Source organism: Clytia hemisphaerica, unplaced genomic scaffold (genome assembly GCF_902728285.1).
Source record: "Clytia hemisphaerica strain Z4C2 unplaced genomic scaffold, Clytia hemisphaerica genome assembly, whole genome shotgun sequence".
NCBI lineage: Eukaryota > Metazoa > Cnidaria > Hydrozoa > Leptothecata > Clytiidae > Clytia > Clytia hemisphaerica.
In genome coordinates, this window is record NW_027103573.1 from 1,017,852 (window position 1) to 1,030,795 (window position 12,944).

The 12,944-nt window shown below is 35.7% G+C and overlaps 2 protein-coding genes across 2 annotated transcripts in view; one reads left to right on the forward strand and one right to left on the reverse strand.

Moving 5' to 3' along the window:
* The window catches only part of LOC136801170 (coatomer subunit gamma-2-like), a 29,985-nt gene extending 18,816 nt beyond the window's left edge, over positions 1-11,169 (reverse strand). Inside the window, exons 1-4 of the mRNA XM_067057799.1 lie at positions 10,930-11,169; positions 5,482-5,531; positions 5,151-5,231; positions 4,852-4,923 (exon numbers count right to left, since the gene is read on the reverse strand). Coding sequence (XP_066913900.1) covers positions 4,852-4,923; positions 5,151-5,231; positions 5,482-5,531; positions 10,930-10,969 — 243 coding nt within the window. The 5' untranslated portion in view covers positions 10,970-11,169. The remainder of the gene's footprint in view (positions 1-4,851; positions 4,924-5,150; positions 5,232-5,481; positions 5,532-10,929) is intronic.
* Positions 11,170-11,245: 76 nt separating this feature from the next.
* LOC136801171 (chitobiosyldiphosphodolichol beta-mannosyltransferase-like) lies at positions 11,246-12,702 on the forward strand. The gene has a single exon (XM_067057800.1). The coding sequence runs from the start codon at positions 11,246-11,248 to the stop codon at positions 12,617-12,619; it is 1,374 nt and encodes a 457-aa protein (XP_066913901.1). The 3' UTR covers positions 12,620-12,702.
* Positions 12,703-12,944: the final 242 nt, after the last annotated feature.

Genomic DNA, 12,944 nt, shown 5'->3' on the forward strand with positions numbered 1-12,944 from the left:
GAGAAAAAATGCAAGAAACCATGGCAACGCACACAATTTCTTTATTGTGTCTTTATAAAACAAAACATCTCTGTCTCATTTCTCCGAATCGTGCTCTCCTCAATGTCGCTTTAAACAATAATTTTACACATTATGTAGGGCATATAGTAATCGATTATTATAAAACAAGTAAGAGGGAGACCTTTTATTACAAAATGAATACGGGCGGGAATAGGGGCTTTGAAAGCATTCAAAAGAGTTTTTCAGTTTCACGCGTCACGTATAAAAGGTCGAATTCACGTATTCACGCAGAAAAAATCTTATTTTCACGTTCACGCAGATATCTCATTTCACGTATTCACGCGCTGAAAAAGTACAATTCACGTATTCACGACAGAAAAAAGGCTCATTCACGTGTCACGCCAGCCCCTGGGGGAGCCCCTTTGATTATTTCGAAACTTTCAAATAATTATTTCTATACTCATAGTGGTTTCCAGTAGAATCCACAAAAGGAAAGAAAAGGTATCTTTTAAAGGTCTCCTATCTCGAGGATTAATCTGTTAAAAATTATAAATAAAATAATCCAGCTGTAGACCATCAGCCACATTTCCTCATGATATCATCAAAAGTATTTGGTGGGCCTCTCGAATTGTGCTTGCCACCACACCACCCACGTAAGTAACATATATTCTCTTTGTTAACATTTCTCATTTGAAATAACTACCATGCATTCTGTATGTCCACTGTCTGAATAGAAATAGAAATGTCCACGATAGAAACGATCTGACTTAAAAACAATGTTACTCAAATCTTTCGAAATGAAAAAATAGTGCTTTATTTTGGTAACAAAAACAAGGAGCCTAAGTATATACTCATGTACTTCCAAGTTTGTTGGAAGCAGGGATGATCCATGGAGCAATCTTTAAACAAAATCCAACCACTATCATTCCAACATACAGATATGTTTGATTATTTGTGTGTCTCCCACACACCACTGTCCATTCTTCGACAAATTCATAAAACCATTCGTCAATCTTTGCCCATTTACCAAATTAAAGTCTTTATGTAACAAAAATAATCCAACATAAGCAGTGCTCCAGAGAAAGTTTCTTGTAGTCATCTTTCTTGCTCTTTCCCTTTATAAATTCGTATCTATTAATTTCTGGATATTCAGACATAGTGAATAGCCATTCAAAAACTTTTTGAAGAGTGACTCTTTCAAATTTCAAAGTTCAAAGCACAAAATAAATATAAACACAACATTCTGCAACATTTCGAACTCTCTTGGTACGTTTTAGAATGTTTCTAAAGTCACATATTTTCGAATGTTTTTCGTTCGAAATGTAGCAAAACATCAGTTCCTACTCTTCCCGCTTCTGTTTTTGAGCTTTGTTTACAAAAAACACTCCTTCGCGGTGACAAATTTTATTGGTAGAGTTTTTGCTGCAGTCAAAAGCTACGGTCCTTTGGCTTGAAGCCGAGGATTTTTATTCCCCCACGAATCTCTGGGGGAATAAATGTAAAAAGTTACAGACGATACGGTGTCGAGGAAAAAGCCGTGGTCGTCTGGTACAGGCTAGGTTTTTTGGGACCCTTGGGGCATAAGCTACCCGTTGACCGCAAAAATTTCAAAATTCGCGAATTGACCGTTGATAACATTAGGGGTAAAGAGACCCAATGACGTCACAGATTTGGGAAAAACTTCAAAATGCAATATCTCGAGTTTGAAAAGGAGTTGGGAGGTCGGTGACCCCTCATTCGATCGAGAATTTTATGGAGAATAAGATGGGAGGGTTTATAGGGCTTGAGTGTGACTTAAAAATTTGGCTGAATTTTTAGGCGTTTTCAGTTGATGACGTCATCAAAACAGGAAAAATGCGATATCTCGAGATTGGATAGGAGCTGGGAAGTCGTTGACCCCTCATTTGATAGGAAATTTAATGGATAATAAGTTGAGAGGGGTAATAGTTGGTATATAGAAACTTTCAAAAATAAATATATTTAAATTGAGGCTTTTTTGGTCCGATGACGTCATCAAAACCTTAAAAATACAATATCTCGAGTTTGAAAAGGATTTCAGTAATGATTGACCCCTCATTGGATTGGAAATCATCGAGACAATCTTTTCATCAGTCAATGAAGAAATACTTTCAGTGAAGTGAAAAGTTTATTACCCTTTCGATGACGTCACTTAGGGCCAAAATGACGTCACCAAACATGAAATATGCGGTTTTCCGAGTTTTGATCCGTGAAAAGTGGTAATATTTCGTTCTTTGGGCTTACAATATACAATTTTTACCCTCCCCCACCATCCAAAGGGCTTTTGATGTGTTCAACAACACTCTACTCGGCGGGTGCGACGCCGGGTGACGGCTAGNTCTATATCACTAAATGTAGAATTCTGAATGAGCCGTGGGGGAGCCATTAGGGATTTTTGAGATGGGGTTCGAGAGTTACGTGACCGATTTTTTGGTTGGATGGATGGATGGGTGGGTGGTTGAAAACGAAAGCGAAAGTGGTCAAGGGAAGAGTGTGAAAATTAGCGTTTGTTTTAAAGAAGTCGTTGCAGTGCAAATCTTTCGCAAATTTAAAAACCCACTTTCTCGTGAAAATAATTGACGTTTTTGGGTTTTTTGGGACCCTTGGGGCATAAGCTACCCGTTGACTGCAAAAATTTCAAAATTTGCGAATTGACCGTTGACAACATTAGGGATAAAGGGACCCAATGACGTCACAGATTTGGGAAAAACTACAAAATGCGATATCTCGAGTGTGAAAAAGAGTTGGGATGTCGGTGACCCCTCATTGGATCGAGAATTTTATGGAGAATAAGATGGGAGGGTTTATATGGCTTGAGTACGACTCTGAAATTTGGCTGAATTTTTAGGCGTTTTCAGTTGATGACGTCATCAAAACCGGAATAATGCGATATCTCGAGATTGGATAGGGGTTGGGAAGGTTGTTGACCCCTCATTGGATCTGAAATTTAATGGAGAATAAGTTGGGAGGGGTAAGAGTGGGTATAAAGAATCTTTTGAAAGTAAATATATTCGAATTAAGGCATTTTGGGTCCGATGACGTCATCAAAACCTGAAAAATACAATATTTGGAGTTTGAGCAGGTTTGAGAAGGATTTAAGCAATGGTTGACCCCTCATTGAATTAGAAATCATTGAGAGAATCTTTTGGGTAAATGACAAATTGATTTCAGTGAAGTGAAAAGTTTATTACCCTTTTGATGACGTCATTTAGGGCCCAAATGACGTCGCGAAGAATTAAATTTGTGATTTCTCGAGTTTTGATCGGTCTCAAGTGGCAATTTTTCGTTCTTAGGGATTAATTCAGTCTATAGTTTCTCCTTTACTATCTAAAGGGCTTAGGATGCGTTCAGCTTATCTAATCCTCGGCGGGTGCGACGCCGGGTGCGACGCCGGGTGCGACGCCGGGTGACGACTAGTATATACTAAAAGTCTAATGTGAGTGAGCCGTGAGGGGGCCATTATAGATTTTTGAGATGGGGTTTGAGAGTCACATGACTGATTTTGGGTGGTTAAAAACGAAAGCGAAAGTGGTCAGGGGAGGGGAAAGTGTGAAAATTAGGGTTTTTGTGAAGAAGTCGTTACAGTGCAAATCTTTCGCAAATTAAAAAAACCACTTTCCTGTGGAAATAATTGACGTATTTTAAATTTTTGGGACCCTTGGGGCACAAGCTACCCAAAAATTTCAAAATTTGCGAATTGACCGTTGACAACATTAGGGGTAAAGGGACCCAATGACGTCACAGATTTGGGAAAAACTTCAAAATGCGATATCTCGAGTTTGAAAAGGAGTTCGGAGGTTGTTGACCCCTCATTGGATCGAGAATTTAACGGGGAATACTATGGGAGGGTTTATAAGGCTTCAAAGTGACTTTGAAATCTGGAAATCTGAATTTTCAGACGTTTTCAGGTTGATGACGTCATCAAAACAGGATAATGCGATATCTCGAGATAGGAAAGGAGTTAGAAGATGGTTGACCCCTCATTGGATCGGAAATTTAATGGAGAATAAGTTGAGAGGGGTAAGAGTAGGTATAGAGACTTCAGAAAATAAATATATTCAAATTAAAGGAGTTTTGGGCCCAATGACGTCATCAAAACCTGAAAAATACAATATCTGGAGTTTGAGAAGGATTTAAGCAATGATTGACCCCTCATTGGATCGGAAATCATCAAGAGAATCAATCTTTTGAGTCAATGAAGAAATACTTTCAGTGAAGTGAAAAGTTTTTATTACCCTTTCAATGAAGTCATTTAGGGCCCAAATGAGGTCACCAAACATGAAATTTTTCGAGCTTTGATCAGTGATAAGTGGTAATATTTTGTTCTTTGGGCTTAGAATTAAATTTTATTATCCTTGCTTTATCGTGTGTAAGCACCACTTTACACGGCAGGTGCGACGCCGGGTGACGGCTAGTATATCTCTATAAATCAAAGGTTTTGGTCTACCTTTCGGTTTTAAAACTTGCTATAACAAGCTGTCTCACCTTTTAAATTTATTTGGATTTTAGGAAAAACATTTATTCCAGGGGTTTAAACCTTATTTTGCCTTTTCAATATTATTTGATTACAAATATATCCATTTAGGGATGTAGATGGGTCAAAACCATTTTGAACACAAAAAGAATACAATTATTGTTGTATAACTAAGTTTTTCTTGATATTAAACTTCCTTATTGCTGCCTCCTAGGGGAGGCATTTATTTGAATGAGGCATTTATTTAAGCGGGCGTTTATTGTAAACTTTTCCTTAATGGAGGGGCATTTATTGGAGGGGGAGGGACATTTAAAAGAATGGGGAGATTTATTTGAAGTAATAATACGGTAGCTACTTACATCCTTGGATTGGAAAAGTTTTGTCATAGCAAAGAATGTTTCTGTTGCTTCTGTTGTTCCAATATGGGTTCCCTGGAAAACATTTAAGAAGTGATATCCATGTTTTCTTTGTTAATGAATTTGGAAAATTAACAAGGATACATGAAGCAATCAAGAGCAGCAGTACATTAATCAAAAATTAGGTTGTCTTCTTTTCAAAACAAAACAAATAAAACTAGAACCCAAGAAATTGTAACCTTTGGAAGATAGATTCAGGAATCAAAAAGATGAAAACTAAATCATCAAGCCAACTTATTTACCTGATTGATGAGGTATAAAACCTTGGATAAGATATGGATGCATTTTCTTGTGTTGATTGGGGTGTCATGGAAAACTCTTGACTGAAATAAATAGAATAGAAAATACAATAAATTAACTATTCACTATATTCCATTAAGTGATATTTTAAATTCAAAGTTCATCAAAGAATTCAAAATTTTTCAACTTGTTAAGTTGAACAAAGAGAAGGTCAAAAATAGATAAGATTACTAAAATTAGGGGTTGATTCTGGAGTAATTACATAATGTTATTACTGCTAATAAATAGATTTAAAATAGTAATTCTCTTCAAGAAAATCTGTTTAAGACATACCTCTTGCAAAACTGTGCTTTTGTCTATTCCTTGAAACGGATTGAAAATACCTAAAAGATATCAATAAAAAGAATAAGTACTAGTAATAGTCAAACGTGTGCAACACACTGGGTTCAACTTCAGTAGCTTCAAATTACTTAAGCCCAATTGTAGACCCCAGATATTCATCAAAGGAACAAGTGTGCCAAATTTAAGCCAAATCTGACAATTTTTGAAGTCTCCAGGCTACCCCAAAGTTTGGGACATACACACACACAGAGACAAACACACACACAGACATTCTCAGAATCTAGCTCAACTGAAGTTGAGAATAACATGGTTTGGAGGTTGATTAGGGAATAGTCCGAGGTTCATTGAAAACTTTTCAAAATAGCCTGAGCGTAGTGAGCTTGCTTTAGAGAATCAAAAGCACTATATTTGAATGTGAACATCTTAAGGAAGACAATCGAACCAGTCGAACAACAATCAAACCAATCAAATATTACCCAGAATTTTGACGTTCGATTGAGATTCGATTGCGTTTGACAATTAAATTTCAATCGGTCGATTGCCTTCGATTTGGTTCGACTGGTTTGATCATCAATTCCGTTCGATTGAGATCATCAGGATATTAAAGTTGTTTATTTTTTCGATGTCTAAAAAGAAGCATTATTTGTGCTCAAGCTTTGTTTATCTTCCCATTTTTTGTCTTCAATCTTAAATGGAAGAACAAGTAAAGACTTTTTCCCTTGGAAATTCGGTGTCTGCTACTGGTTACATAGAGGGGGGTGCCCAGTGCACGAACGGCAAACTTATTTTTCACTTTTCTCACTTATATACTTTTGGTTTTTACATAAATTATTTTTGACCATCTTGTAAACAAGCTTGAAGTCTTTCTTTCAGTTTGTTTTCACTTTATTTGAAAGCTTCTTCTTGGAATAATAAGTCATTAAAGCGAGCGCTATTCCAACCCGGTCTGCGAACGAGGAACCAGTGCGTGAACAATCTTTTGAAAGAAAAATTAGAGCTCAGCTCGCAGGTAATAATTTACTGGGGTATTTGAACTTTTCAAAACCACACATTCGCCAGCTGTCTTTTTTATAAGAACTTTAGAGTTTTATTAACCTTTTTATTTTTGTAAATATTTTCTTGTCGTCCATTTTTTTGTTTTCTTTTTCAAGTTTTGCTCATCGAAAAGCGACAATGAAGTTATATATCTTCTTTTTTAATTGAGATCGCCAGCTGTCGAATGTTTTGGCGTTGCAATGTCTTCATTTTGAATATGATGTTTGGATCTCGTTCGCAGACTTTTCATATCATATCAACTACTGGTGATAATATGTTTCTATTGATTTTGAATTAATGCTCGGTCAGATCAGTGCATGTTATGAGTATGTTATGATTTTTTTACTTGGCCTTGTTGTTCAAAATTGGTTTGGTGTTGTTCTACTAGTGCTCCGTTTATTTAATTTTTGGAGACATTGCAAGGAATAGTTTGAGGATTCTGCTGCACAAAGGAAGTTCTATAGAAGTTTGTTTTTGGTTGTTTTTTCAAGTTCAAAGACGCTCATTCGTGCACTGGGGCCGTTTGTGCACTGGTGATATGACTCTACAGACTGTACAGACTAGCGACTCCAGAAGTCATGCAACTTTTGTTGACGTCAAACCAAATGTTTCATTTTTCCGTGAACTTTGAACCCTTCGAACTTTTTTTCTATGTATGCTAAAGCGTTCCGGTTTTTACTAAATGAAAGCCCGTGATCTTAGCTTTCCGGCGGTATATAACACTGTGGACACGGGCTAGACGGCAAATTGGTAAAATGCCGAACGTTTTGCAACATTTTGAAAATTGTTTGCCGACGGGAGAAAAAAAATTTGCAACTATCGAAGAACAAATGTGTCTGGAAAAGGAAAAAAATGTATTTGGAGGCTGAAACTTTGTATGTTTATCAGAAAAAGGGTGAGGAATTCAAAAATCACAATCGCTAATTCTAGTTCTTTCATTTTCATGTAGTTTTTTTAACTTTTTTGCTTCTTTAGCATGGGAATGTCCCAAAAAAAAGTTTTTATTTCTGCCGAAATGGATTTTCTTTTCATTTGGGGCTTCTCCTTTCAGAAAAACTTATTCTTTACTCATAAGTTTTTGTTCCTCCATTTCCAGAGGCCCCTTGAAAATGGGTCCTACCACCTTTTTTGACTCATTTCAACTTTTTCCAAGCTATTTTCTTCAAAAACAAAAATAAAACAATGCAATGTCTTCTTTTTTCAAAAAAAGATATATCTTTCGTTATTTTGATAAATATACTAAATATTTTACAAATATTTTTTTATATAATAATATTTTAACACCATCAAAGAATTCTCCCTCCAAATTTGAGGTCTCTAGCTACACTAGAAAAATAGATATGCAAAATTTAAGAAGCATGACTGGAAAATTTCTTTTTTTTCTTTTTTGACACATTTTTCGAATTTTTCCAAGCTATTTTCCTAACCTTTTTTTTGACATTTTTAGTCAAATTTTTGACACTAAAATTTGAATATCTTTACAACCACTAATCCTCTGAAGGCCTATGACCCCTCATTTTCTTTCTTTTTCAAAGCTCTACAAGATAGGATAGATTTTGAAAAAAAAATTAAAAGTTGAAAAATCTTCTGGAGTTGCTATACAGACAGACTATAAACCAGACCCCCGCGCTCGATAGGATCGATCATCGGAACGGCTCGATGCAGATCGATATGTGATCGATGGATTACTTAACGATACGGATAGGAGATCGATGGAAGATTCAGCCATTAAAAAGTCTTGAGTATCGATCCTTCGTTGATCCATTATCGAGCTAGTATTTCAATCGAGTATATCGATTCGTCATCGATCGTTAATCGATTCGTCATCGATTGTTAATCGATTCGTCATCGATCGTTAATCGAGTATGCATCGATTATAAATCGATTATACATCTATCATGTATCGATCATACATCGATCGATAAAAGATCGCTGATAGATCGATAAATAATCGATAACTAATCATAAGCTTAAAAAAATCTTGAGTATCGATCCTCTATCGATCTCCTATCCGGATCGTTAAGTAATCCATCGATCACATATCGATCCGTCATCGAGCCGTTCCGATGATCGATCCTATCGAGCGCGGGAGTCTGGTATAAAGAGTTTTTGCGAAGCGAATATACATGAGCGAAGCAGTTTTGCTATCGTGTGCATGTACCTTTAAATTCTATATACCAGGGGAGCGCCAAGGAAAAATTGATGTGCGTTTTCTACGGTACCGAAAACATCATTTCGATCCATCAGCAGGCGGCACTTTCTCATACATTTCTATCCGTCGCTTCCGTAAATTTGGAACAATTGGTTTTTAGTCTAGAGGATGTATACCAGATCTAAGATGTTGCGGAGATAATCTTGCCTTGAGTTTCTGTTTCGATTATCTCCCTAATGTTTAAATTAGGAAATTTAAAAAAGAGATTGGAAAATCAGCGCGGGCTGGAAGCGTTCAAGAAGCGTTCAAACGCTCGTTTTTCGAGAAGTCGTTGCATTGACTCGGGAAAAGATTTTCGAACTTTTCTGAATTCGAATGTTGACTCTGAATTCGAATGTTGACTCTGTCTTTGAAAAATAAAATCATTGTTGTTTTGAAAAGAGACGTTGGTGCTTTGAAAAGAGACGGTGCTTGATGAAAAAGAAACGAAGAAAGCAGCTGGAGAAAGAAAGAAGATGGAATTTTTATTGTTTCTTCAACAGGACAGCAGCCTCAACTGAGTTGTTGTTTCGTTGCAAAAAGAGGTTCAAAGCTGGAAAATGAACTGTATTATGATGGTGGGAGAACCATTCCTTAGATGATTGGATCTTGTAGTAAAAAGCACAACATGAATTTGGACTTTTAGTATGTTTTGAAATGGGAAAAAGATAAAATATTTTGGATATGGCTAACCTGGAAGAATTTATTCCTCCCCTTATTGAGTGGAAGAAGAACTGTTTGTATGTTGTTGTTTTTAACTTTTGGCTTGGCCGACCCTCGATGATATGGACTCCGTGGTTGTTGTTTGTTATTTATGAATACGCATTGGTGGTCAGAGAAATAGAACATTGAAATGCAATGGTATTGTATTTTAAAGGATTTTATTGTTGGTAATGGTAATGTTAATGACATGTAAAATGTCAAAATACATCGACAAAACTTGGCATTATTTTTATGATGCACTTTAACTGTTTTAAATTTCTGTGCTACAACTAATACAGCCGAGAAAAAAGTCACAGATTTTTTAAAACTTTTTTATGTGAAGAGTTTGCTCCTGTTTGTCAACAACTCAAGGGTGAAAGACTTGTCATACTTGTCTCCAACATACTTATATTAAGATTAAGAGCCTTTAGACTTCCCAATTTTGAAAAAATACACAGCCAGTAAAATATAGAGCTTTTGCTTAGTAGCATCGTTGAAGAATTCTTTCTAAATCTCAGATCTTTACTTTTTATCTGGTTTTTCATTATTTTCATCTCAGGATTTTACAGCGCTTATAGTTTTAATATAATTTTAGAACGTTGTTAAATTTTTCAGAATTTATGATGCAATTATACGATATTCCTAACTGCGTATGATTATTGAATTTTGAAATTGTATAAGTCGACTTATTTCCATTAAATTATAGTCTTGAAATCCTCCTTATTTCACATCCCTGTCTCAATAAACCGGGTGATGTTTTAAGTTTGTTTAATTTTGTTGCCTCTGGGCTCTCTGCAAAGGAAACTTTTTGAAGAGGCTATAGGGGTATTTTTCTACCGGGGACGAAATTTTTGCCAAGTTTTCCAGCGGGTATGTGACACAGGGGTGTTTATGTTAGTTCTTTCGTTAAGGGGTGTATCAAAAAATTGCAATTTGGAAAAAAAGTTTTCGAATGTTCTTTTTATAATTCGAACGTTCGAAATTAAAGATTCGAAACTCGAAAGTTCGATTTCGAACGCTCGATTTCGAACGCAAGGAATTCTAAACCGGAAGTAAAACAAGTTCAAAACAAAAACTAATAACCAAAAATACTCAATGCTTAAGGCAGACAAACTTTCCCGAGCAAAAACAATTATTGAACTTTTTATTGAATATTCTTAGAGAGTAGAGAATAGCATAATGGATTAAAGAAATATTTTTGAAATTGCTCATTTTCCAACGATTCGTGAAAAAATTTGTATAATTTTCCTCAAATCCGTAGAAGTAAACGTTGTAAGTTTGTTTGAAGTGTTTGAGTAAATTTCTAAAGGGGCACAGTTTTCCTGGGCCTGAGCAGTTGTATTTAGGGTTTGTATTTACGATTCTAGTGACCCTATAAATATTTTGCTTGCAACTTGCGAATCGAGTGACTTACCTGAATCGCTTCGCAATTCTTATACATATACACTAGTAGTAGTCTTATCTGCCTCCCCCTATTCTTGAAGGCAAAACAATTAAAATATAAACCAAACCTGATTCTTCATCCTTCTTGTCTTTCCTCAGGATATTCATGGTTCAGGAGAACAATACTTTAGCAAAATAACCTTTAAAACACAGCAAATCGATGATCAAAAACAGAATTTCTGTTGACACGTCTGGCCTTTCTCGAGACTTTTTGAAGAGTGGTTTTGAAGTATTGATAAATCAAAAACAGCTCAAAGACGATATATTTTCTAAATACTATTGCAGAAGAAACAAATGATATCGTTTATGATCGCTTTTGTTGTGTAATTTACACATTAAAAATTCAAATTCCACTGCTTGAAAACACAAACAGAACAAATCAAAATGGCGTCCGTCTTGCTCGCTTCTTTACTTACGATTTCATCACTTCAATGCGCTTTTGCCCTACTTTTTATCATTTGTTTGATATTCCGACTGAGAAAAGACGAGAAGAATGTTTGTGTTATCGTTCTCGGTGATATTGGAAGAAGTCCACGGATGCAGTACCATGCAAAATCGTTGATTCTGGAAGGGTATCAAGTTGGCTTTATTGGTTATTCTGGCACTTCGTCTATCAATTTCTTGCAAAATAATGAGAATGTAACCTTTAAATATCTTCAACAATGGCCTAAACACACTCATTTACCTGGATCCTTAAACTACATCCTTAAGGCTGCATTTATATCAGTACAGTTGTTCTTAGTCTTGTTTTTCAAGAAATCATTTCCAGCCTTTTATTTGATTCAGAACCCTCCAACTATCCCTTCTTTAATGATTGTTTCTGCTATATCATGCCTTAGAGGGGCTATTATGATAACTGATTGGCATAACTATGGTTACACAATTCTTTCAATGAATGTGAAAAGTGAGAAACATTTTCTTGTGAAATTTGCAAAATGGTTTGAAGGGTTTTTTGGATATTTTTCTCATCAAAATATTTGCGTCACAAAAGCTATGCAAGTTGATCTACAATCAAAATGGAAAGTGGAAGCAAGTGTTTTGTATGATAAACCCCCTGAGCATTTTAAAGAGGTAAATCATGATGAAAAAGCTAGACTTTTTCAAAAGCTGATTCATGCCAAGTGTTTTGATGATTACAAAACCCATCCTTTGTGGAACTCTATAGAATCACTGGCTAGTAAAGATGCATCCCAAAAGAAGTTAAAAGTCATCATCAGTAGTACAAGTTGGACAGAAGATGAAGACTTCTCAATTCTATTAGATGCACTTATAAGATTTGAAAAGGAAATTGCAACAAATTCAGCTCTTCCAAACCTTGTTTGTATAATTACTGGAAAAGGTCCACAGAAAGAGTTTTATAAAAGTAAGATTAACAAATTAAATTTCCAAAATATTGCAATCATTACACCTTGGTTGGAAGCTGACGATTACCCTACTGTTGTTGGATCAGGTGACTTAGGGATTTGTCTTCATCTTTCATCATCTGGTCTTGATCTCCCCATGAAAGTTGTTGATATGTTTGGATGTTGTTTACCAGTATGTGCAGTTGCCTTCCCCTGCCTTGATGAATTAGTCAAGCACACCAAAAATGGTTTAATATTCTCTGATTCTACTGAGCTTTTTGAACAAATGATGGAACTTTTATCATGTTCTGATGAAAAATTACTCGAAATGAAAAGGCATTTACAAGAAAACTTTTTAAAAGAAAGGTGGCATGAAAATTGGAAAAATGTGATGTTTCCAATAATCAATAAATAAGAAAGATGGGTCATACCGTGAAGTCGGGTAACTTGCATCAGTGGAGGGAAACTTGCATAGCCATCAAATGACTAACCAATCAAAGCATCAACATTTCTAAACAAATGAACTACAGAGCTTCGTTCGCAGCTTCGTTCGTACTCTACCATTTTGTTTTGATTTAACTTTGTATTTTGATGATCAGACAGGTCATTCATTTGAGGATTATGCATGTTTGCCTCCACGGATGCAAGTTATCTGATCTCGCGGTACCTATGCCAGAATTTGGAAATGTTAATAATTGATAATATTCAAATAACTGTAGATTTTTTCTAAACTTTTTACC

Excerpts from the sequence above, each read along its gene's own strand:
- LOC136801171 (XM_067057800.1), top strand. The coding sequence starts at position 11,246 with ATGGCGTCCGTCTTGCTCGCTTCTTTACTTACGATTTCATCACTTCAA.